Here is a 26,552-nt window from a genome sequence, read left to right on the forward strand (position 1 = left end):
GGAAACATTTATGTTTCCAATCGGTTATTATCATCCGCCACTTTACTCCGTGGTGAATGTCTTGGTCGACTTGAGAATATTGCCTCCGTTTATCATTGTCAATTGCCAGATAATATGAACGACCTTCCTGTCACCAGTATTACTTCTGCTACTTCAGGTACTTCGTCATCCTCGGATGTCCTCAACACATCAATTGATTCCCAACTCTTCCACAGCCAGTGTACCCAGCTCTTGAAGCTCCTCAACCGTTTCAGGACATCTTTTGACCATGAACAGCCTTCTCTGGGCCACATATCTGCCATAGTTCACCACATTGACACCGGCACCCACGCACCTCTGCGTCAGCGCCCGTATCGAGTCTCGAACGCAGAACGCCGTGTCATTGACGATTAGGTTAATGATATGCTTCACCGCGGCGTGATACAACCCTCACACAGCCCTTGGGCCTCATCAGTAGTACTGGTGAAGAAAAAGGATGGCAGCATCAGATTCTGTGTACACTATCGGTGCCTTAATAAAATCACACGCAAAGATGTTTATTCTCTTCCTTCAAAGAGTTTTTCTCTTCCTTGGATCTTAGATCGGGGTACTGGCAAGTACCTATGGAAGAAGCTGACCACCCCAAGACTGCGTTTGTCACTCCCGATGGGTTGTATGAGTTTAACGTTATGTCATTCGGCCTTTGCAATGCGCCCGTCACTTTCGAACGCCTCATAGACAATATCCTTCGCGGGCTAAAATGGCACACGTGCCTGTGTTATCTGCATGACGTCATAGTCTTTTCGAGGGACTTCGGTTCTCATCTCACCCGTCTCACAAGTGTTCTCGCTTGCCTTAGAGATGCTGGGCTGCGGCTCAATTTGAAGAAGTGCTATTTTTCTGCACACCGCCTCACCATCTTAGGCAACGTTGTTCGCAAGGATGGCGTTCTTCCCGACCCTGCGAAGCTGCGAGCCGTCGCCGAGCTTCTTCGGCGGACTACAATGAAACAGCTTCGCAGTTTTATCGGCCTTTCTCCATATTTTCGCCGGTTCGTCCGCAACATTGCGTACACCATCGCAACTTTGACACAGCTTCTTGCCGGCAACCAAGACGTATTGCTTGGTCTCCCGCTTTGCACGACGCATTTGCCACTTTACGCCGTCTCCTGACTTCCCCTCCTATTTTGCGCCATTTTCATCTCGACGCTCCTACAAAAATCCACACGCACGGACGCAAGTGGTGTCGGCCTCGGGGCTATTCTGGCCCAACGCAAGTCTGGATTTGACGAGTACAATGTCCCTTACGTCAGCCGCACTCTCACTAGAGCAGAAGCAAACTATTCTGGTACTGGGAAAGAATGTCTGGCCGTCGTTTGGGCGATCACAAAATTTCGACCTTATCTCTACGGCCAACCTTTCGACGTCGTGACTGATCATCATGCCCTGTGCTGGCTGTCTTCCCTCAAAGATTCATCTGGTCGCGTGGCTCGTTGGACACAACGTCTGCAAGACTATGACATTCGCGTCGTCTACAGGTCTGACCGTAAACATGCAGATGCCGGCGCCCTTTCCCGTTCTCCACTTCTCCATGAGCCTGGAGCTGCGTCTGTCCTCAGCTACAATCCTTCATCCATTACATATACCAACATGCCATCCGAACAGCACCAGGATCCTTGGATAGCCTCACTACTAGAGTTCCTGTCTGAGCCATTGCCGCGTACCACCAACCACACGCTTCGATGAACTACTCGTCGCTTTACCATCCGCGATGGCCTTCTGTACCGCCGCAATTACCTATCTGAGGGCCGTAAATGGTTGCTCGTGATCCCTAGCCATCTACGTTAAGACGCCTGCGCCTCCTTTCATGCGGACTCGCAATGCGTCCATGCTGGCGCACGCCTGCAGCCTCGGTACTACTGGCGTGGAATGTAGCGCTTCGTCTGACAGTATGTCCGTTCGTGCTCTGAGTGCTAACGCCGCAAGAGCCCACCTTATTAAACGACTGGCCCACTTGAATCCCCTGCCCTGTCCCACTCGGCTTTTCGACGGCATCGGAAATGATGTGCATGGACCCCTTCTGGGTACTTCAAATGGCAACCGCTGGGTAATAGGTAATACGCCGAAACTTCAGCGCTTCCGTCTGCCACATCACGTCACGTGGCCTTGTTCATCCTCCATAGCCTTGTTCTTCGGCACTGCGCACCTCGTGAGCTACTCAGCGATCGTGGAAGTTCCGTTCTCTCGGAGCCGTTGAAGCCCTTCTACGTGAAACCAACATAGTTCATCGCACTACCAGCGCCTATCATCCCCAAACCAACGGCATGACTTAGCGCTTTAATCGCACACTAGGCAACATGCTTGCCAATGTATATTTCCGCTGACCATACCAATTGGGACCAGATACTACCCTTCGTAACCTATGCTTACAACAGCGCCATTCAGTCTACCCCAGGAATCTCCCCATTCTTCCTCCTTTACGGCCGTGAGTCTTGCTCCTTCAAGGACACTATCCTCCCATATGGCCCCATGCCTCTGAATCCACGACTCTATCGGAAGTAGCCACCTAAGCCGAGGAATGCCATCAGTTTGCGCGCTCCCTTACCTCGCAAGACCAGACCCGCCAGAAAGACTGTCACGACCGTAGCTCCTTTTCGCCGTCATATTCACCTGGCACATTGAGGTGGCTCCGCTTTCCCATATCCGCTCCCGGCCTTTCCACAAAGCTGCTGCCTAAGTATGATGGTCTGCTATGCTATCGAGGGCTGAACGCGGACCACGAAAGCCGCTCATGACACCAGGAAAGAAATTCAGCTCTTGTAGCCTGCCATCTAGACTATACAGTACCATTCGTCCATCAACTTCATAACATTAGAAGTTGGTAGCTGGTAAGACTTTAGTTTTTTTGCAGGGTGGTCGGGCTTTAAGACTAGTATCACCACAGATGATTTCCAATCATTGGGGATCAGTGACGATCGCCACACTTCGTTATATGCGTGCAAGACATTTTGATGAAAGGCCTCATCGATGCTTCGTAACGCCCGGTACGTAACACCGTCTTCACCAGGGGCAATGCGACGTTTGGAGAGGCTGAGCGCGCGATGCAGCTCCACAAGATTAAAGTCTGCTAACACCCATCTAGTAGGCTGGACCATAGCAAACGTTGTGGTGTTCTGACTGGTCAGAGAATTTAGGTAATTGTTTGCGTTGTCACATACCATATGAGGTACGAAAAGGTCTGCACATGCGTCCGCAAGAATTTTCGGAGTCTGGCCAGTCGTTATGCACAAAGCAGCAGCTAGATTCTTGCAGAACTCAGGAGTTTAGAGAACCTTCAATATGCGCCAAACATTTCCAAAACCATTTGCCGTATGCAGCGAACTGCACAGTACTAGTCAGCTCTTTCGACAAAGTTGTTTTTTGTGCCACCATATGAGTGCATCTAGGTGGTTATACACCGTCCAATCGGAGCTTCCTTTAGAGTGCTGCGCTCTCCTTTAGGCGCGGCGTCGACAGGCGCGTAGCCTCAAGAGCTTAAGATCAGTGTTCGGTTTGTCTATTCCCTACCGTCGTCTTGCGGAAGCTTGTAGAAGACACTCCCTCACCAGTTTGAATAGCATGTCGTGTGATGGGGCATCTGAAATCAGCTGACAGAACTTGTTCCAGTTTGTCACTGTGTAGGCGGCAGTCTGGCAGCTAGGAGTATGTTCAGGAGTCAACCAAATTGGTAGGTGAGCTGAGCCGAATGGGTCAGATTCACATGACCAGGCCAGACACGCACTTCTTGTTGATATCGCAAGGTCCATGGAGGACTGTTCCTTCGCTCTGCCGACAAATGTAGGTGAGCCGTCATTGAGTGTTTGTAGATCATGTCTATCAATAAGCTCGTTTATCTCTATCCCACGCTCGTCTTGTGGACGAGAACACCAGCGAGGATGGTGAGCACTGAAGTCCCCGCACAACACAAATGATGGGCCACAGCGAGAGACTAAGCACTTCAATAAGGCGTTGTCTGAAGATCTTGTTGGTCGATAATATATTCATGCTACAGTTGTCGTCGTATCTCTCAGACTCACAGTAACGACTATACATTCAAAATCGGCAACGCAGATACTGCTTGTGTCAATACCTCCGAAGTGTAGGCCAGCTCAGACAAATAGCGATGTTTTTGAAGTATTTCGCAGATTCGTGGCGTCCATGCACTGGAAGGACCCGCATGCCAGGTGCTGTGCATCGAGCGTTACCGTGGATGCCTACGAAGCCTGGAAGTCTAAATTCTTATTTTCTTACTTAGGTTTCTTGAAGCGCTTTAACATGTGATGGGTTGTTCATTACAAGGAACCGAAGGATTAGATCGGCATGCCGCGGTCGTAAGGACCTGACATTCCATTGCAGCACAGAGGAACGGGGGTTTTCACGAGCGTTCATGTTGTTTGTAGTGAAGGCCGCCGAGAACTGGAACAAGCGCCTCTAGAAGTTGCTCTGAGGCTAATGCTGCTGGTTTCTGACGACCGGCAATCAGAGATCTAACGACGTTGACAAGTATCTTAAGCAGGTTAATAAGTCGTTCGTCATCGTTGACGGAGACCACGGTAGGCACCATATTTACAGAGTTTTCTACTGTAGATGGCACTTGGATGGAGCCTCCAAGCTTTCAGAGGCGTTATCTTGGCAGATGCTGGTTAGCACGCTTTCGATGAAGCGTCGGCCACGACATCGCAGAGAGACAGAAACTCCGCTTCCCACTTCCCTACCAACGCGTGATGTCCTTGCTATTCTTCGAACGTGAAGGTACATCTTCAGTTTAGTCATTTGTAGCTGCTGGACGGGTACTGCGACTACTCGGATTCTCTCCAGATGCCTTCGTTTAAGCTTACTCTTTCAGAACCTTTAGTTGTTTTCTTCGGTGTGGGGCATCCTTTGTCTGTTGCCAGCTGTTTACCGTTACAGTTCGGGCACCGAGATGTCGGACTGTCGCAAGAATGTGCGTCGTGATTTTTACCACGTTTGGTACAGACCACAGCACTTGTGCATAAACCCTGCACATGACCACGCTTTAAACATTTCCGGTACTGTAAGGGTCTTAGTACGAATGGCCGAACTGGGTAACACACTAGTCCAGCCTTTGGAGAGGGTTTATTAGAGTTCGGAGCAGCGCAGCGGCGACAGTCACAACGAAGCGCGGCTTTCAAGCACGAGCGCCGTTGCTAAGCAAAAGCGCTGCACCCACTAGCATCTCTCATCGCTACAATTACCCCGGAAGTGATAATGGAGCCATCCGGCGACCTAACAGCTCGTCAGGATGACAGGATCGTAGTATGGCTTGAGGCGGTCGACATGGACAATGTCTCGTCCACGACGGCGCTGGTCCGAAGACGGTTAAACTGGTTCGATGACATAATTCACGAGAGATGCGCGTTCAACGACTCGAAAAGGGCCTTCATTCTTGGGGAGTGGTTTCGATGAGAGGCCAGGGGCGGTGAACGGGACAGAGAGCCACGCAAGCGGGCCAGAAAGCAAGGTGACCGCGGAAGTGGAGTCGACGCGATTGCTCTTCTGGCGCTCTTGGTCGTTGAAAGTAAAGGCATGTCAGAGGTTGCGGCATTCTTCAGCACGCCTTGCTGTGGCAGAAATGGCGAGACTTTGTATGCATGTGGCCGGCAAGGTAAAATTGTGTCGATGGTATGCGATGGGTGCCGACCGTACTGTAAGTAAAGGGCGAAAAGCTAGTGGTGCTCAGAGTAGCGGTTTTGTACGCGTAGGTCACAAAGGGCAGAATGGCGTCCCAGTTCATGTGGTCGGAGGTGACGTACATTGAAAGCATGTCGCCGAGCGTGCGGTTGAAGCGCTCTGTGAGGCCATTGGTTTGGGGGTGGTACGCCATAGTTGTGCGATGGCGCTCAACTATGGCGCTCTTTAAGGATAGCTTAAACCACTTCCGACAGGAAGACACGTCCGCGATCACTGAGCAATTCCTGGTGTGGACCATGCCGCAGGATGAATCGGCGAAGCAGGAATCAGGCAACATCGCGCGCTGTAGATGCTGGGAGAGTGGCGGTTTTGGCTTATCGGGTGAGGTTATCTACTGCTACAATGGCCCAGCGGTTACCAGTCGACGTCAAGGGAAGTGGCCCATACAAATCAATTCCAACGCACCCGAACGGCTGGGTTGGGCAGGGTAGAGGCTGCAGACTAGCTGGCGAGAGCTGGGGTGAAGATTCTGAATAGGCAGTTTTGCACAGCCGAAAAAAATCTTCACACACTTTGACGAGGCGAGCGGTCGAGCACTGATGATTTTCCATGGTGGCGTGCAAACAATCACACTATTCACGACGTCTTGAAGTTATAGATCAACATAAGGTATGACGCCAGCTGTAACATCCGCGCCCTGTGGTATGTTAGCCCGCGTGCTGACACCACAGAGTTGAGATGCACCAAGTAGAGTCTACAGAGTCTTCTCATCGGTTGTGTCCACGGCAATAATATTTACCTTGGGTTCACTCGAACCTCTTGAATAATACCCGGTGCCAGTTTGAAAAAAAAAACATGCCGTTTCTGTTTGAAGATGGCATTCAGGCTTACTATTACGTCGACCGGTACGAAGGCTACTGTCGTAGTCACGATGTTGCTGTATATGATAGTTGCTTCGCTTGATGATGATGTCGAAGGGTTCCGTCTTTAACGATGATGCTTAGCAGGTATGAAAGCATCTGATCCGTCCGGCCTGGCGTCAGACACGGAATCTGCAGCTTCTGATTCCACCGAGGAGCTGAGGCGCTTCCTTGCGACGTCAGGTATGTCCCTGCCGCTTGACGGGTCAATCACAATCTCCTCCATAGCAGGCTTCGCAGGGAGGGCCTCCCAGCAAAGCAGCAGCCTTGAAGGCCCGTAGAAACAGCGCTGGGTGTTGCTGATGCACGATTAAACAGAAGAAATAGAGAAAGACTTTCAGCATCAAAAGGAACCACCAGCCGAACGCACGAACTTCGTCGTCGTTGTTGGCCAGGCTCACTCCAATGAATCCAGGCACGTCCGATGCGGCCACACCATTGAAGATTCCGCCATCCGTCCTGACCATCACCAGCCGCAAGCATAACCGACAAGACTTCGCTGGTCTACAAGGAGATGATGTCGAGGATTGGCTCTATAAGTACGACCTCCTATACTCCGCTTCATACATCAGGTGCAATGCTGTGGAGGCTAGAGATAGTTTTTGCAGTAGCTGCGTTCGCACTGGGAAATAGTTCGGTGTTTCTTGACCAATTTTTGTGAAAACGTTCTTTATAGAAGGTCAGTTCTTAATGGAAAAAAAAGTATTTACCCTTTGCAACAAACACACCATTTGCTTATACGGCTGCTAATACGTTGTAATAGATAAATTTGCTGTTCGTTGTTTTATTGCGATAGCAATTATATGGACACTTCAACCGGATTTCTGCCATCGGCGTCGCCGTGGTCGCCGTCGCCGTGAGGTTCCGTATAAAGTCCAAGGGCGATAAAATCGGCGCCGCGCGCCGTATGAGCGAGTGAAAGCGTGCGGGGGACGCGCGCTATCGCGGAGATAGGCCGCGGGGAAAGGCCGTGGGGATATTGGAGGGAGGGAGGCGGGGCGACGCTGTGCTGCTTCTCCAAATGCTTATCTTGCAACCGGGCGCAAGGGGAACTGGCCACTTAATCTCCCACGCGAAAGCAAGAAAGCGGGAAGGCATCGCGGGAGGGAGGGGGGCAGCTACTCCTCTGCCAACAACTTCTCGTTTGCATAACTCCTCTGCACTTTGCGCGGCGGTGGCGGTCGCCCGCACCGTCTCTTATCTCCGCACGGCTCTGTCCTTTGTATGCGCTTTGCATTCGCCGCTCAGTTTCCGTTCAAGCGGCAGACCGCGCGAATCTTCGCCCGCTGCGGCGGCTGCGCTTGCTGCCAGCGTTTTGACACTCGTTGTCTGCGGTCATTCAGTGTGATCTATTCATGTTTGCTTGTGCGCTGACACCACGCTTGTTAATTCAGTTAGTAAGCCAATGTGTCCAAGTTTATGCAGCCGATAAAACTACTATCTCTACTCCGAATAGCTCTCTACTAATTTGCCAGCGCAATTGATGCTTCGCCTTTCGGGCGAAACTGCGACATTTTTTTTTTATTTGCAGCTCGTCGCGGCAGCATCACGTGCATTCTCGCGCCAGCAAACGCCGCTGGCGCCCAGCGAGGCATTGATTAAGCGCGCGGAGTGATAAATTTTGATGACCGTACTTCTTGCATAGCTTTCACAGTGGTGCCCCTGATCTATGAAACAGAGCAAAAGTGATTTTAGCAAGTGGGACAGTTCAAAGAAGTTGCGGAACGTCCAGTTCTACCTGTCCGACGTCGCGAAAGCCTGGTTTTGGAACCATGAGCCAGATCTTTCTTACTGGGCGACGTTCACGAAACAGCTCCAGCAGATTTTCGGCGCTCCCGCGCGCTGAGGTCGGCAAGAAGCTCGGTGAGCGTGTCCGATTTCCTGGGGAATTGTACACCTCATACTTTGAGGGAGTTGTTGCATTGTGCAAGCGTGTGCACGCTACCATGTCCCAGAGCGCCCGAATCCGCCACATTATTAAAGGCATAAACACCGTCGCCTTCAGCGCCCTTGCTATGCAAACTCCTACTACCACCTAGGATGTGATCTTTTCTTGCCAGCGACGTGAGGAACTCCAGTGCCTTCGGCTATGCACCGATGCCTAAAAAGATAAAAAATTGGGTCCGTTCTTCACCGACCGCCTTGCGCGACATCATTAGGCAAGATATCACATCCGCTTCGCGTCTACCGTGCTCTGACGGCCCCTGCACTAGTCATGTACAAACGCATGCCGACGTTGTGGCCCTCTCTTCAGTTACTACCACCCATCTGCCAACGCGAGGAGACCACGCTCCAGTGGCTTCGTTGTCACCACTAGTACGTGTATAGCGTTGCCACTCCGCTCCGCGCCCTGCCCGACCGATTTGCTATTGCTGTGGCTATCGAGGGCACATGTCACGACTTTTTCGAATGCGTCAACAGGATGAGCAATGTGGCTACGCTCCCGAGGAACTTACAGGCGTGCATCCGCAATGGGCTATCTGCGCACGTCCTACCGCTCTGCCTATCACCGGTCACCAGTGTTGTACGGAACGGCATTCCATGGAACGATGGCCCGTATCCACAAAACGCTCTTACGCTACAAATGTTCGTATGAGAAACTTTCAACCAATCCTGACGCTGCACATATCATTACCCAAGGCAGCCGGCAAAGAGTACTTACAAAAGAAAACCGTGATGTCAGCCCGACGTTCCTGAAACTACTTCTTTTCGGGAGGAATGGAGGAACGCCGCCGTTTCGTTAGCGTTGGTGGAACTGTAACGGTAACTCGTTAGATTAAGAAGGCACGACAGAGGGAACTGCGTCCTTTCTCTAAGTGTTCCACGGCATTGAACAGATGCACGCACGTACGTAGCGTATCATGCACCACATCATACGTCAGGTATTGTGGACATTTTTTTCATTAGCATTCATCAGCATTCATTGAACGCCTATGTAATATTGTTTTCGGTACTGTTATTTTTGTACAAGAAATTTAATTATATGGGCGAATGTGAGTAACCTTCAATTTGCACATATGGGGCCAAATTCACAAAGCTTTTCGTTGGTAACTGCTGCTTGCCATTGGCCAGCCACCTTCGCTAATGATATGCCCTACACCACGATTGACTGACACCTGCTTCTACCAACAGGTTTAGCTTACGAACGTTTTTGTTATTAAGCGCAGTATCATGACTGCGCATTTGAAGACCGAAGTGGAAAGTCCCATACGTGTTGCACTTGTAATAGACGAGCACCAATGTTGCAGTTAGGCATGTCTGGAGTGCTTACGGGGCTCCCTGAAAAAAAATCGTCTAGGAGCGTCACATTGCATTCTTTTTATCTCCAGATAATCTGCTGCCAGCCATGTTCCTTTGCACTCAGAATTATCCGGCACTATAGTATAAATCAAAAGTTCAAATGTATAGTTATACTAACGACACGTTACAATGTTCGAAATGTAACTGGAACGCATTCCTTTTGCGTTAAAGGAACTTCTAACGAGAACTCGTGTCAGTATGGGGAAGGAATGAGGAACGAGCTTTCGTTCCTGTTTTAGAGGAACGTGTACAAAAATGCCGGTCAACTTCTCCTTTCTACACTACTCATATGCCTGCGAATTCTCCTGAATCTCGGAGCAGGGGTGCTACGCAGGATGCGCCGAGTTTGGCTAAACTCGGGATTCTCACGAGCTCTGGCGGCTCCCCAAGATGAAGAAACTAATTGTAACAAAACAAAGCTTGTCCGTTGGCGCGCCTCAAGTTTCAGTGGTTTATCCATATGCACTCTGGGGCTTAAGTGATCAAACCATCGGTGCATGGACGTGCCTTCTTTCATTTGTTTGTCGCTCCACCGAGTGCATTACAGGCACAAACAAGTTATAAAAAATTTTGAACGACAATATCAGTAATTTTAACGTGATTTCTAAGCATTTTAATGTTTATGTGATGTACACTCAGTATGTATGAGACTAATTTGTGGTTTAATACGTTTTTCGTTACACCACGAGGGGACGGTCCCCCTCCTCCTTTTTCATCTGGATTGGATTGGCGCGGCTTGCTTATTGCTTGCGCTCGCATTTCCGAGCACAGATTGGTGAGCGCATGGTTTTCTTACTCGGCTTTCAACTGATCGCTCGTTGCTCGCGCTTAAAGTAAGGCTGCGAGACAAAGTGAGCATCGGCTACCGCCGACGTGGTTTGCCGCGCGCTTACCGTGAAAGCACTGAGGAATGCCGGAAAGCACTCATACAAGCAAAGGGCCAGACAACTACTCTTTATTTTCTTTTACTTTCTGGTGAACAGCGCCAAGCGATGGCTTCTAACAGCCGCAAGAAAGAGTCTTCATACTGGGTAGCCCCAAGTTTTCGTGGCTTCTGACAAACGCCAGAAAGGTTCTTTGCAGCGCACGTGACCGTGAATTGACTGCCAACACATCCATCTCAAGAGGGACTCCAGCAGCGGTGCAGGTACCCTGTACCCACCGCTCACGAGGGGGCGCTTCACTTTTTGACAATAACTTTAGTTTTTTTTTTTTTGCGTGTGAACGCCTGTCGTGGCGTCCACAAAGTTGACTGTCTCTCAATGCCGAGTGAGGCTTAGCCCGTTAGCATCCACTAAATTTAGGATACAGTTGTATGCGGCCAATTCGTCACCATGAATAATAGTCCCTGGTTGAAAATTGGCTGCAATAATGGCGCCTAGCGTCGCCGCCTTTCGTCGGTCGACCTTGAAAAGTCGCAGCACCCCTCTGGTCGCTAAGACCATGCCGAAGACGCATGGGCCACCATCTTTAACACCACCGTAATTTCGGCGGCTTGGCGGAACATTGTAGCCCGTCATTAGGCGGCCTCGATGGCACTTTTGCTGGCTGCGAAGAAGACACTCGTCAATTTGGGCTATTTTCCTGGGGCCACCGAGTGGAGGTCGCGCCAGCAGCTCGTCCCTCGCAACCACACGGAGGTAGTTCCTCCAGTCGGCGATGGCGCGCTCCGATAGAGTAAATCTGTCGCCGGTCATCTCTTTCAACAGCCATATGTCTACGCTTTTGCTCACGCAGTACGTGAGCCAAATAATTTGTTGCCTCGAGAGGTGGTCGTTCGGACGCCCGAAGCGGTCCGTGTTGTCGAAGTAACTTCCTTCGCCCCTCTGCCTGTGCAGGGCAGTGGTACCGTGTAACTGCGAAAACTGCTTTTGGTACCTGTTGCACTGGAAGGCAGCCCGGTGTCCATTTAGAGTTTTCCTGTATAATGTGACCACTTCGCCTTCGCAGACTGGTTGGTCCAGGTTGAACCCTAGGTGCTCGCAGGTGGCCCATACTCCGATGACACCGCCGGACGTTACCTGGGGCTGGGGCGTGATGGATCGACAAACAGCGCTTGAAGCCGGAGATAGCCGAAGCGGTGGCACGAACTTTTCCTCCGCAGCCTAGTCACACCAGTCTGTGCTCAGAAATCATAATTTGCTCACCACGCTGTCTCCGCAGACCAGGGCCTTCGCTTAACTCGTCACACAGCCAGCGCACTGACGTTATGATAAGGCAAAACTGAAGCTGAAACTCTACGTCGGTCATGTAGGTGAACGGGTCCAGACGGTCATGTTGACGCTTGCGGCCACTGGATGTGATGCTGTCGCTGCCATGTTCGCGAGTTCAACTCGAGGGGGGTTTCGCGATGTGCAGAGTCGACCACATCTAAGGTGAACACCTCATTACTATTCAATCCGGTAAAACTACAGCGTTTATTCTACTTCACGAGTGAAATGTTCGTTATACAATGTTTAATCATGGTGTCGATAAACAGAATAATGATTTTTCGAATTATGTACTGAACATCCGCTCCTATGATGTCTTGAATACTAATGAGGTGTTCACCTTAGATGTGGTGGACCCTGTGCGAGTTTGACACGAGTTCGCCTGTCAATCAAAACCGTAGGTCACGCCTCGCGCGAGGCATGTAACTCTTGTGCGCATGCCTACCACGGTTGGGCAAGGTCCAACATATTTTTCGGCAACACCGACGTGGCGCGGAACTGAGAGGCATCCACAATCTTGACCGCCGAAATAAAACACGTACAACGCACTGTGATCGGTGATGTACTGAGCACCACTATCAAAAACAAAGCGTCGACTTTCGCTAGCTTATGCTTATATCTTCTTAGGCTGTGATGGCCACGCGACACGTTTCATTGTCTGCATTGTGGCGATGTTATTATTAGGTATTATTGTGGTAGTTAATTATTAGCTGACAGCAAATAATTATTTCCATGCCACTGCAGCTGCTTGCAAGGTGTCGACGCGCCGCAGAGACGATGATGCTAAGCAGTGAGCAGTGTTTTCCAACGACAGTGTATCACAGATGTCGTTTGAGATGGCTGCTTTGTCATCAGTGATATATCGGCGTCGCAATGTCGCAAACACCGTCAGCGTCGAGAAACTCTCGCTTTTCTAGACCCAGTGCAATGGCATTTCTTCATCACAATCAAGGCACACTAAACAGTTGCAATACCTTCCTGCGTTCGAAGTCTAATTTCCTAACTGTACACAAGCGCCTTCACCCGCCGAAATGTGATTGCTGCGCTGTCGTTACGATATCCATCTGCGATCGCTGTTAGCTCAGCAGCAGAGGCAATCGGCAAGGACATTGGAGTGAACAAGGGACTATATATTCTGCGTACATGTTCACGGAGGCACCTTCACTGGGCAAGCGATGACAAGCGAAGAATTGTGTGGCTGGGCAGCACACTGTTCGCAATGCATCACGAAGGCTTCGCGCACGCAGATAAACTGGTGCAGTTTCACTAGGCTGCGTCACTACAGAGCCTAGAATACCGCACAGCTTTTTTGCAGCGACAGCCGTTGCTCCTGTATCTATGGTTAGTGTCGTTTCAGTTGGTAAAGCGGCGGCCTTAAAAGCCGCCTCAGCGAAGCACCTGTGATGAACAGCCATGCCGCAGCGCTGCGTTACCATTCCATTAATAGACAGGGATTAAGATCATTGTCATGACTGACTTTATAGAACATGGCACTACAGCGCCCCTGGTGACTGCTCCCCGTATGAACTCCCTCGTGCGTGGGACCATCTAGAATGCATCCGCTTGTAAGCTTTTACCCTCACGGTCGCCCCTCGCGGCAAGAAAGTGCAAATTTAATAATGCGCTTGATCTCCGTTTGTCATCGCAAATTTATAGCATTCAAAACGAAAAACCGATACCTTAAGAAATAAAATGGTCGTTATCTTATTCGTTGTATTTTAAAGTATTCTATTGAGGAAAAGTGTAGGTGCAAGAATGCACCGCATGTGCCCTGTTCGCATTCGACGCAGGATAGAAAGATGATGCCCCAAAGAGGAGGCACGCCCTTGACTCGCCCGAGAAAGCCGTGGCAAGCGGCTCATGGCAAGTGTGCAGATAGACCGCGGGACAGTGTCACGGTATTGATAAATTGCGGTAATACGTTCATAACAATACGTGGCGCTGGCGCGTTTTGTTGCGCAGTCTTCTGTGCTTGAAGCGCGGAAGCACTGTGACGCGCAGGTTGCGCTCATGTTGGCATACGCGGCTTTATCTCGACATTTGTGTTTGCCCACTGTTTTTGCACGTTCCTTGCTATCTCCGTTCACTGACTGCCATCGACCAAACTCGGGTAAAACTCGGGCGACCGAGAAACTCGGCGCATCCTGCATAGCACCCCAGGGTCCATGTCGTCGTTCAGCCTCGCCTCTCCGTTCCGCTTCTCATGTCAAGAACGCCCACTCGGAAAACTCCCCATTGCATATTTAGCAGAGGGACTGCATTCACTGGACAGTCTAAAATTCCTCCAGAGCGACCGTCGAACTTGTTTCAGTGTTTGTAGAAGGTGCACCTGTCGAAGCTCTCGTTGACGCAGGCTGTTTCGATTATTCGTGCCGACATTTGTTCCCGGCTCCAAAAAGTGACAACGCCATACTCGTGCTTTTCTCTCCGCGAAGCGAGCAACACTATTATTCGTCCAATCGCACAGTGTACTGTTCGTGTCTGCACAGACAGAATTCGTCACCACATTGTTTTGCGTTATTTCGTTAGTGTACCCATGAACTCCTCTTGGGGTGGGACTTCTTAGCTTCTGCGACGGCTTCTATCTCCCGTCGTCAGCGCCTCATGCAACTGGATGCCCCCGGTTATTCTCTCACTGACCATGAAGAACCCATTCGCCTTGTCACCTCCTACGAATACGTTCTTTGGCCATCTAGCGAACAGAATATATTAAGTGCCAACTACAACCACCTCATGGAGGGTGACGTACTCATTCTACCCTACGCCCATACCATATTTCGGGGGATTCTGATTACGCCTGGCCTTATTCGCTTCTCTGATGAGTTAGCATTGCTTCCAGCCCTAAATGAAGCTCTCGAGCCCCAACTTTGCCCCTTGGATCACCTGTTACTTGCGCTGTTGCGATTGTCATCCTTTCGACAGTGCCACTAGGGTCAATGTCGCTACCAAGCAACGCCTCTTTCACATCATTGTCGGCAACCATAATTCCTGACCTGAAACCTGCCTAGAGTCAAGATCCCCTCGACCTGTGGAACAAACGCCGTTGCTAGTTCGACGTCAAATCGCCCGTGCTCAGTATGACTACCACCGCTACTCACCGGATTTAGACTGGCGGCTCCCGCATTGTTTACCGGCGCCCATATAACGTGTATCTTAGAGAGCGCAATATCATCGAGGAACACGTATCAGACATGCTTCAACGAAATATAATACGCCCTTCCTCGAGCACCTTGTCGTTCCTAGTTGTTCTAGTGCAGAAGAAAGACGGTTTAGTGCGTTCTTCCGTTGATGGCCCTGTGGTGAACAAAATCACGCGAAAAAATGTTTACCCCCTGCCACGGATCGACGATGCCCTAAACTGGCTGCACGGTGCCGAATATTTGTCTAGCCTTGACCTGACATCAAGTTATTGTCAAATACCGATATCCTAATCAGACAAGGAAGAGACGACGTTTGCCACCCAACATGGGCTCTACGAGTTTAATGCAATCCCTTTTGGACCCAGCAATGCGCCTGCCACCTTCCAGCGCGTGATCGAGAATGTCTTGCGTGGTTTGAAATGGAAGACCTGTCTGTGCTCTCTCGATGTCATAGCAGTATATTCAACCACGTTGTGACAACTTGTGCAACGTCTTTATGAAATCCTCATCTGTCTTGAAAACGCTGGCCTGAAGCTCATCACAAAGATATGTAGTTTCACCAGCAAGACCATCAATGTTCTGGGGCACTTTGTCTTCAAAGAAGGTATTCGAGCGGACCCTGACAAGCTTGCCGTCATCCTCAAATTTTGCCGTCCGCTGCGTCAAAAACATCTGCGAAGTTTTCTCAGACTTGCTTCTTACTTCCGGTGTTTTATACGCAACTTCACTGTGCTTGTATCACCACTTCATCAACTTCTCGTAAGGGTTTTGCCCTTCATTTGGTCCGACGAATGTGAGCGTGCTTTCCTGGCTTTTAACCATGCCCTGACGTCGGACACAGTGCGATGCCCCTTCGATCCCAGCACGCCTACCATCCTTCACACTGACGCTAGCTGTCATGGACTCGGTGCCGTTCTACTGCAACGTGACATCTTCCGCGAAAAAATGATTGCTTACGCTAGGTGTACTCTAAACGCTGCAGAGAATTAGAAGAATCAGAGAAGTGACTTGCTGTTGCTTGGGCAGTGCAAAAATTTCGCCCATATTTCTACACTCGCATTTTAGAGTAGTTAACGACCGTAATGAACTGTGCTGGTGTGATGATTATGGACGTTCGTCACTTGTTTGCGTGTCTTAAGACGAGAAAAACGCGCAAGAAACGCTAGTAGGCAAAAAAAAATGTTTTTCTTTCAAACACACGATGGGCAAGGAACGGAAATGAAAAGAAAAGAAAACAATGTCACAGAGGCGTTTCACGCGCACACTGATGTACGCGACGCTCAGTCCTACATCACCGTTCGGCGCGTCAAGAGTTCCGAAAAACCATCTCACGGTTTCGTTCGTGACGATCGACTCGCTTGTTGTCGCGGTACGGTCGCCAAGGCGAGCCGAGGCAGAGGTGGCACGGTTGCTGCTGCTGGAACCGTCGGCGGCACACGGCTGCGCTACCATGTGCGGCGCCTCGCTATGTTGAGGACAACAATGCGTTGTCCGGCCGCAACTCACGAGGACCGCGACCCAGGGTCGGCCCACGCGGACCGCACCTCGGTAGGCCTCGGCCAAGAACAGCCCTCAGCAACTGCGCCCTGGCAGGAGCCGCTCTGCAGGCCTCGTCCTTGGTCCCGGAACAGGTCTCCGCATCTGGCCCGGGTAGGCACGCCTTGGTCACTCGGCCGCAGCAGGAACCACGGCCCGATCTCTTCTTCCCAAGCGTCGCACCCGACCTGGTGCCACCGTGGCTTCGCCGCGCGCGCTCCTCCGCACGTTCGCCACGTAGCGCTTCTTTTTCTTCGTTTTTGTTCTTTTTTCTTCCAGTTCCCGTGCCACCTACCCTCAACTCGTCTATATGTATATACAGTGAAAGTAACGGTTGTGTGTTCCGCACCACCACCAGTCGCATTTCTCTCCACGAGGAGGCAACACGCGTGCCGAGTGAGCTCCCGAAGAACACTTGGCAATGTGGCGAACACGGTTAAAGACATGGATCCATGACTTCAAGGATGTGCGACGTAATGCTATCGTATTTTTCTCGCATTTACCGCTAAATTTCCACTGAATTGTTTTTCACAAAAATGTGTGTCGTTTTTGTTCCACTGCAGTTAAGTAAAATAGGAGACCGCTGATAATCAACAGTTTTCCTCCGCAGCTAACGAACATTCACGAATTTATTTCGTCGTTTATTGCGCAAAACGTTCTATGATTCATTTGCCTTTTTCATTTATTCTTCACTTATTTCCATATACTTTCAATCATTATTTTGTTTTCTCAGCTCAAAAGCAGCGTAGTAGACTGGCACATACGGTGTGCTAACACGATTAGGAATAACACAACTCCAATCAATGGTTAATCATACTATCAGTAATATGAACACATTGTTACGGAATAAAACAATAACATCAGTGAATAGAAAATTTACCAACAGGATATAATAAAATTATGAACCCTTACATTAAGTGAACGAGCGAAGCTGTACAAGTTGATAACTATAGTGAGCTATATATGGTAAATTTCTATATTGATTGGATAACATATACACATAACTTCGTCGTTGTTATCGTCTTCTATTTTCTCTTTAGTTTGTCACCATGGTAACCATTGCTGTTTGGTCACTGTGATGTACTGCGATTGGGTACCGATGCTTTCACGCCCACTCCCGCTCCTGTTCGTGAAGGCGACCCTCACGGGCAACGCTGTTGTTCTTCATCGATCACACAGCGGCAATCTGGCGTTACGGATCCTTGGGACGACACGCGTTCGGCTCAAGCGGCTTCCCGCCTTCGCGGCTGCTCTCGGCGACTCACACCTACATATCCAACACATGTGATTTCTTTCTTACCTTCCTGCTTTCACTCTTTATTTATTTCCTTCCTTCCTTATTGCTTTCTTTCTTTCTTGTCTCTGGCTCATACCCGCATATGCAATGCGGGTGTGCGCCAGACGTGATTTTATTTATTTATTAATTTTATTTATTGCAATACCCTCAGGGCCTAAGTGGCATTACAGAAGGGGTGGGTACATTTTGATTAGACAAGCGCAATAATGTAAAGAACAACAAAGCTATGTATGAAAAAACGAAAACAAGACAAGAAAAAGAACAACCGTTAACAGAGCAGGTTAACAGGTTAATACAAAAGGCAGTCGAGGACGGCAGAAAACCAGGTGGGACGATGAAGTTAGGAAATTTTCAGGCGCAAGTTGGAATACGCTAGCGCAAGACAGGGGTAATTGGAGAGCGCAAGGAGAGGCCTTCGTCCTGCAGTGGACTTAAATATAGACTGATGATGATGATGACGAAAGGCCTTGAATGACAATAGCGTTAGCAACATTATTATACATGTAAAATACAAAACTTATTGAGTTAAAAAATTGCTGCGCTGGTTATTCTGCGAAGTGGTCGACAACTGCGGCTTTGACTGCCTGTACAACTTCCATGCTGGCGATGGCACTGGGAAGGTGGCTCCTGTCTGAGCTAGTCTTTGGTATAAATGAGTCGTTAATCGCGACGTAACTGACGAGCATGTGATATTACTGATGTCATGACCTATCAATAATGTTAGTCATACATTCAAACCCTTCCATGCCAATTTCAGTATATACCATGTGAACGACACGCGGGTATCCGCCAACGAAAATTGTTGTTCTACACATAGTTTTGTCCGCGGACGTGATCCCCAAAAACCTAGCCATATACAGCTTTGCCGTAATGAATAAATGTACTGACACGAAGAGGCAAACATTGTTCAAATGAAATTGTAGCAGGGAAGACCCCGAGGATGCAAAGCGGGTTTTGAAGGATGCCATGATGGAGGGCTTTCGATTAATTCCTATACACTCAGGCTTTACCAACACCAAAAAAGTTGTCGCAGTTTCACCTGAAAGGCGAAGCATCAATTGTGATAGCAAATTTGTAGAGAGCTATACGGAGTAATGATATTAGCTTTATCAGCTGTATAAACTTGGACATGCAGCAGCACCGGCAACACGCAGAGCTGTTGTCGACGCCGTCGGCGATTTGCCCGTGTTCGCTCAAAATGCGTGCGGCGTTGGTGACTGTTGCCGGAGCCTCTGATATAAATAGGCACTTGGTGCCACAGCTAAACGTCGCCTCCCTTCCCTCCCCCTCCCCCTCCCTCCCCCACGGCCTCTCGCGCGTCGGAAGAAGGCGCGTTTGCTCTACATATATGGTGATTGTAAAGGAGGAAAGAGACGCCTACTTCTGCAGCCCTTAAGGGAGCACGGCGCAGAACGCGCGTTTGTTCTCCGCCGTGCGTTCACTCCCCGTGAAAGCGCGCGTCCCTCGCGCCCTTTCACTCGCACATACAGCGTTCGGCGGCGCGCGGCGACGATTTCATCTCCATTGACGTCATACGGAACCTCACGGCGACGGCGACGACGACGACGGCGACGGCGACGGCAGAAATCTGCTTTTGAGTGTCCATATAATTGCTATCGCAATAAAACACCATTAAGATAACTTTATTGCATTCCTCCTCCATCAGAAACTGGTCGACGTCGCCGTCGGATACCATTCAGACACCGCGCCGGGGTAAATATTGGTATGTTGTGGTATTATACCGCGAAAAAGAAATGTAGGTATTGTAGTAGTTCAATCTATTGGAGGTGGAAAAAAAGCACAACAAAAAGAAGCGTAGTTTTGTAAATCAATCATACGCAAAAGATCCCCAGAAGATCTTAAAGGGTAAGTTTTTCGCTTACAAATGGTCATAAAAACAAGGCGAACGATGCACTTGCAACATTGTGTAGAGAAAGGCCGTTGTATTTTTCTTTCTAGTTATGCATAAAGTGAATTTAGGAAAAAAAGAATACGGAAGGTGCTTCCGACTAGAATGTTCGTGCCTGCAATCCACTAATTGCATGTGGTTGCGACACATTCTTATGCAAATTAAACGGAATTTTTATGGAATCTATATAGCTTTCGCAATAGATTTGCGGAAACACGCGGAAATATTGGAATGGCACACGGGGTGTTTCAGTAGGGATTAAGCGAAGATTAGTGAATGTGCAAGCCTGGCTTGTCTAGTTCGTAAGCTAGAGATGCAGTTTATTGCCTGAATATTTGCCTGGTCATGTGTAAGTAGGCACGTAAATGTTAGGCGAGGTATTTGTTCCCTGCACTGAAAAGCTTGTGTTCGAGAACTTTGCACATTCAGATTTGTTGACGGACACGAAAAATGCACAGCACCCTAACCATAGACAGTTTCGCTGTAAAAAAAAATTAAATTATGGGGTTTTACGTGCCAAAACCAGTTCTGATTATGAGGCACGCCGTAGTGGGGGACTCCGGAAATTTGGACCACCTGGGGTTCTTTAACGTGCACCTAAATCTAAGTACACGGGTGTTTTCGCATTTCGCACCCATCGAAATGCGGCCGCCGTGGCCGGGATTCGATCCCGCGACCTCGTGCTCAGCAGCCCAACACCATAGCCACTGAGCAACCGCGGCGGGTTCGCTGTAAATGTAAGCGGAACAACAGTGCATTTTTACGGTGTGTCTGATGGCGCACGTCTCCAAAATGATGTCATTCCGGAAATGTGTTCCAAGTGGATACACCTCGAAACTCACTAGCAACAATTTGTAAATTGAATATGTGCCTAAATAAATTACTTAGGAAGTTTCTTTGTAATTTTTCATAAGTACCCGAATATATGTTTCGATTTCTCGTGCAAGTAATGTCTCAATGCATCTCAAAGTCTAGAATTATGTTATCTGCAAGAGCCCATTTTTAAACCTTCCGGCAAACTAAAATATCATCACCCCGTATGATGTCACTCGAAATCACGAATGCTTCAAAGCTTTGCTGGTGGGGCAAATTAGCGTTTCTGATCGTTCTGTGAGCATCTCACTAGCATGTAATTTTTTATGCACTGTTTGGCGTACACTAGACATTATTTTGTACAAAACCAGTCTGTTTGCGAACCAGCGGCAGCTAAATTGTTGATACGCAACTATCACTGAGAGTTGTGCACTTTTGTGGTTAGAATAATCATGATCACTTCTGGCGTTTTACAAGAAGTAGGCCTCCTATAATGACCTAGAGGAAACAAAATTCGCCGAGCTGCGGTGCTTGCTACCTGTAATTTTATCCAGTTTTAAATTTCTGCATTCGTTAAGCGGATAATGAAAGTCGTATTCAAAATGTTTGACTGCCTTATCTTATTGAAACATTATTGAATTTATGGGTTAAAAATTCAAGTGTATGAGCTTACTTCACAAGGTTTCGTATTCGTTCTTGACTACACTCTGAAAGCCGGTAATTCTTTAGGCCTCCGTCCACATAACTCATGAGATATCCTTCCGACCAAGGGCATTTTGGCATCTTGTCATGAGGCGCTCCCAGTCTGCGTTGTGGAATAAAAATTTGCATTTTTGTTACAAAGTAGGAGTTTTTTTCTCATTTGTAAGTGAAAGAAACTTACACATGTGCAAGTTCGTGAGCCATTGTATTCACTCCAGAAAAGGCAGTGGGTATATCTTCGCCCACGGCGACACCGTAGTCACTGCACACTTCACCCGTATATGCGATACCTCGTGGGAATAAGAGGAATAATTTATAATCAGAATAATTTTACGCAGTCAGGTAAGTTGTCTACGTAAGAAGCTTCTTAAATAACGAGCTAAAGCTTCAGGGAAGGGCGGGTGCGAGGAGCAAGGAGTAGAAATAAAATATAAAATCCTTTTTTTTTCACGTTTCCAGACGAAGATGGAGCATGACTCGATTTAAGCTGTTAACGCCGACATCGGCTGCTGGTACAGGGTGATTGGTATACCCAATTATCTACCTAAACAGAAACAGATTTTGAAACTATTATCACTACAATAAAAACAATCACTGAAAAGAGTTATTTTTTTTAATTGAAATAGAACTGTACAAGTAGCATTTTCTTTGGTCTTGTGATGCAATACATTGATGTTTTTATAACGAGTGGTTGAGTACAAGTCACATAAATTAAATGAGGAGTGCCTTCGTCATCGGGTAAATACTTGAATGTCCTGGGGAGCAGGAGGAAGAGGAAAAAAACTTTAATGTGACAGGGCATTTGGGACCTCCCAGGTCCCCTGGGTCCCCGCGCGACCCCACCGCACTCAAACGTTCATGTTTAACCCGGCTGGCGGCGATCTTCTGTCTTGCCGGGTCCGTGTAGCGCAGTGCGGTCTCCCAGTCCTCCCAGGTTTTGAGTCGTGTCGGCCCGCCGGGGGGGAGGAGAAGCCGGACAGGCCAACAGTATGTGGGTGAGGTTTGCTTTCGGCGCATTGCACAGAGGGCAGGCAGGTTGGATGGGTCGGTAGTGGGAGAGGAGTGATGAGGTAGGTAGGCTCCGGGTTTGCAGACGGCGCCACAGGTGTTGCTCCCTGGTAGTGAGGGAAGTGTGGGGACGTGGGTATATTTGCCTCTCGGCGGGAGCATTCGCGATGAGCTCAGCGAAGGTACACGCATGCTCCCTCGAGAAACCCCCCATGAGGTCCGCGTGTGCCCGGTTTCTCGACCCTCGGGCACGGAGCAAGAAACCTTTAGGAGTGGACACTCCGCCAGTTGCGGCGACCAATGCATCTCACAAGCCCGCGGAGCCACTATCATGCTGGCGGCACCTGGCGGCTGAGAAAGAAATTACCGCTGTCTTGGTTGCCAAGGCAACTGGTCACATGTGTTTCTCTCGTTCGCGGCCGCGCGCGTTGCTCCCGTTCGGCCGCGCGCCTCACAACTTCTACTGAGGGCACTCACGCATCCCACCTGCATCCCATCTTAGGCTAGCAAATTCCGAACAAGGGTACACTGCACGTATCAGTGCTGTTAGTATTACGGCCCTCGAACAGACACCGACAAGAACAGTTACTGTTTGACTTAAAGGCCCACAAAAACAACGCTACGGCGTGCACGCTGAAGCGAACGCCGAACGCCTGTGTCGTCTACTTTGAGCGCGGGAGACACGGGCGCCGCCGAAGAGAACGCGCCCGAGCGGCACCACCGATCCGCCGGGCTGCTGCTCTTTTTTATTGCGATAGCAATTATATGGACACTCAAAAGCAGATTTCTGCCGTCGGCGTCGCCGTCGCCGTCGCCGTCGCCGTGAGGTTCCGTATGACGTCATTTGGAGATGAAATCGTCGCCGCGCGCCGAACGCTGTATGTGCGAGTGAAAGGGCGCGAGGGGCGCGTCTTTCACGTGGAGTGAACGCACGGCTGAGAACAAACGCGCGTTCTGCGCCGTGCTCGCTTAAGGGCTGCAGAAGTAGGCGTCTCTTTTCTCCTTTACAATCACCATATCTGTATATAGAGCAAACGCGCCTTCTTCCGACGCGCGAGAGGCCGTGGGGGAGGGGGAGGGAAGGGAGGCGACGTTTAGCTGCGGCACCAAGTGCCTATTTATATCAGAGGCTCCGGCAACAGTCATCAACGCCGCACGCATTTTGAGCGAACGCGGGTAAAACGCCGATGGCTTCAACAACAGTTCTGCGTGTTGCCGATGCTGCTGCATGTCCAAGTTTATACAGCTGATAAAGCTAATATCATTACTCCGTATAGCTCTCTACAAGTTTGCTATCGCAATTGATGCTTCGCCTTTCAGGTGAAACTGCGACAACTTTTTTTTTCGCTGCTGCTTGCATGACGTGCCGCAAGGCGCCGCCACTGCATGCGCCCCCATCGGCGCATAATAATGTGACGTTATCTGGTCGCACGCGAGCGCCCGCGCTGATGGGAGTTTCTACTCCTAAATAATCTTCCTCCGTGCCCTCGGGCTAAAGAATCGGGGGCCTCATTGCGGTGGTTTCCTGAGTGCGCGGGCACCCAGATGAGCTCAGCGCTGCGGGAGAAGGGGGGTGGGGTTCTGGGTCAGTATGTGGAAGGTGGCAGGGTGAACTCTGCCCTTAGCATTTAGCAGTGCAGTTTTAGAGCCACTCAGGATGTGGGTAGCACTGGAGCTGCCGAGCGCTAGCGCTATAGCGATCTCTTCCGTTCCCTGGGGTAGTTCCTTTATTAATGGAGGTGTGTTCAATGTGTCAGCAACCGCTGTGGCTCCGTGCTGATCGCATGCAGCATCTACCCATATTGCGTTCCGTTCATCGCCGTACCGTTTATGAAGGGCTGCTGCTCTGGCTTTCCGTCGCTCGTGGTTTTGGTCGGGGTGCATGTTACGGGGGAGCGGTCGAATGCGTAGCGTTTGACGAATTTGCGAAGAAAGGTCTTTTAGGGAGTTATGATTAGCAGGGATGCGAATTTAGAGTTTGGAAAGTATATGCCTCCCGGGAGAGGTACTGGATAGTCGGAGATATTGTGCCTGTAGGTGTGCTTCGGTTAGTTCTTGTATGATGTTATTCACGCCTAACTCCGCCAGTCTTTCGTTACTGGTGCTTTTCGGCAGGTGGAGCGCTGCCTTGGTAGCTTGTCTGATTATAGAATTCATTGTTTGGGTTTCGGTTATATTGAGGTTGAAGTAGGGGGTAGAGTACAGTACTGTGCTCATGGTAGACGCTTGTACTACTCGCAGAATATCTTCTTCCCGCAGGCCGTGAGCTTTATTTGTTACTTTGCGTGTTAGCTGCGTGGTAGCTGCTAGCGTGCTCTTTAAGCGTTTGATGGTGTCGGTATGTCTCCCATCTTGTTGCAGGTAGAGGCCAAGGATTCGAACGGTGTGGACCTGTGGGACCACCCTATCCTGTACGTAGATTCTAATAGGAGTATGATACGTTCTACCCTTTCGCGGGATCAACCGAAGTTCAGATTTTTCCGGTGAGCAGGTGAGGACTACCTTGGTGACCTCTTCCTGTATTACCATTGCGGCTGTTTGCAGTGTTTCTTTGATTTGGGCGTCCGATTCATATGTAGTCCACAGGGTGATATCATCCGCGTACAGGGTATGGTCAAGATGGGGAATTTGCTGTAGCTTCCACGCGAGCGGAATAAGTACTGCGTTAAAGAGGAATGGGGACAGCACAAAGCCTTGCGGTGTACCTACGTTCGCTAGTGTGTAGCGGCGTGTACGAAGGTTGTCTACGCACATGCTGGCCGTTCGGTTTTGCAGGAAAACCTTTATGTAGTTGTATGTTCGTTGGCCAACTCCTAGGTCTATCATGGCCTTTAGGGTGGCCTCGTGCGTGACGTTGTCGAAAGCCTTCTTGAGGTCAATCGCCAGTACCGCTTTAGTGTGCGCAGGTATGAGGGGGTCCAGAGTAGCTGTTGTGAGTTGCAGCATGGCGTCTTGCGTGGATAGGCCCGATCGGAAACGAATCATTTAGTGTGGGTATTGACCAGTCTCTTCCATGTGGCCGTGCAATCTAGCTAGGATGACTTGCTCAAAGAGATTGCCTAGGCTGGAGGTAAGGGAGATGGGGCGCATATTTTCTGGGGTAACTGGTTTGTTAGGTTTCGGTATTAGCATAACCCTTCTGTGTGTCCACTCCTCTGGAAGTGTGCTGCTCTGCCAATGCTTGTTGAAGATACCGGTAAATTCTTGCAGGCAATTCTCGTCTAGGTTTCTAAGAGCAGCGTTTGTTATGTGATCTGCGCCAGGCGTGCTGTTGCAGAATCTATGAAGTGCTCCTCGGATTTCTTGTGTAGTTATGTCCCTGTCCAGTTCATTATTAGGTGGGCCGTTGAACTCCGGCAGGGGAGTGGAAGTGCCCGGCGAGATGTGTAGGCTCTTGAGTTTCTGTAGTGGAGCCTGCGTGTCGTATTTATGGTTGTGTGTTAGTCGAGCGACGAGATTTCTAGTGTGTTGTTTACTTTTCATGGGATAAATTAGATGTTTTAAAGTGTCCCGGGGAAGTCTCTCACCGTGTCGTTCGTTTTCCTCAATTTCTGTGTTAGTAAGGTTCTGTACGCAATAATATTGCTACGTGTGGGAAGACATATACAAAAGACGATATTTACACGCTATTTACACTGGCGCCAGACCGCTAGGCAGACAGACACTCGCTTGCGCCAACAGCCCAGACACTTGATCGTCTTTCCCGTGGCGGCTTGTCGCTTGAACACCTGTCGATGGTATCTGAATAGTGTCCCCCCCCCCCCCCCCCGCGCCGATGGCACAAGCGCCGTAGTGGTGCTGTTAAACATCCAAGGCGCCTGGAGAGTTGTGGCGCTTGAGTCGGGCGACGTGGACAATGTCACCGGTTGTAACAACGGAGGACGTAGTGGGCATGGCTAGAACTATTTCATAGGTGGCACTGTACAAAACCCTAGTGCGATCGAAATTAGAGTACGCGTGCTCTGTGTGGGACCCGGGCCTCGAAACTCATGCTAATCAATTAGAATCGGTACAGAATCGCAGTGCCCGTTTTATATTATGTAACTTT

At 49.6% G+C, this 26,552-nt stretch overlaps 2 protein-coding genes across 9 annotated transcripts in view; both read right to left on the bottom strand.

Moving 5' to 3' along the window:
- Positions 1-26,552, bottom strand: part of LOC119444336 (venom metalloproteinase antarease-like TtrivMP_A) — a 1,295,510-nt gene that overhangs the window by 260,583 nt on the left and 1,008,375 nt on the right. The gene's annotated exons all lie outside the window — the stretch shown is intronic.
- LOC119445424 (zinc metalloproteinase/disintegrin-like) overlaps positions 1-26,552 on the bottom strand; it is a 512,423-nt gene that overhangs the window by 22,318 nt on the left and 463,553 nt on the right. Inside the window, exons 3-4 of the mRNA XM_049663290.1 lie at positions 21,678-21,786; positions 21,468-21,599 (exon numbers count right to left, since the gene is read on the bottom strand). Coding sequence (XP_049519247.1) covers positions 21,468-21,599; positions 21,678-21,786 — 241 coding nt within the window. The remainder of the gene's footprint in view (positions 1-21,467; positions 21,600-21,677; positions 21,787-26,552) is intronic.

The sequence above is a fragment of the Dermacentor silvarum genome, chromosome 3 (genome assembly GCF_013339745.2).
Source record: "Dermacentor silvarum isolate Dsil-2018 chromosome 3, BIME_Dsil_1.4, whole genome shotgun sequence".
NCBI lineage: Eukaryota > Metazoa > Arthropoda > Arachnida > Ixodida > Ixodidae > Dermacentor > Dermacentor silvarum.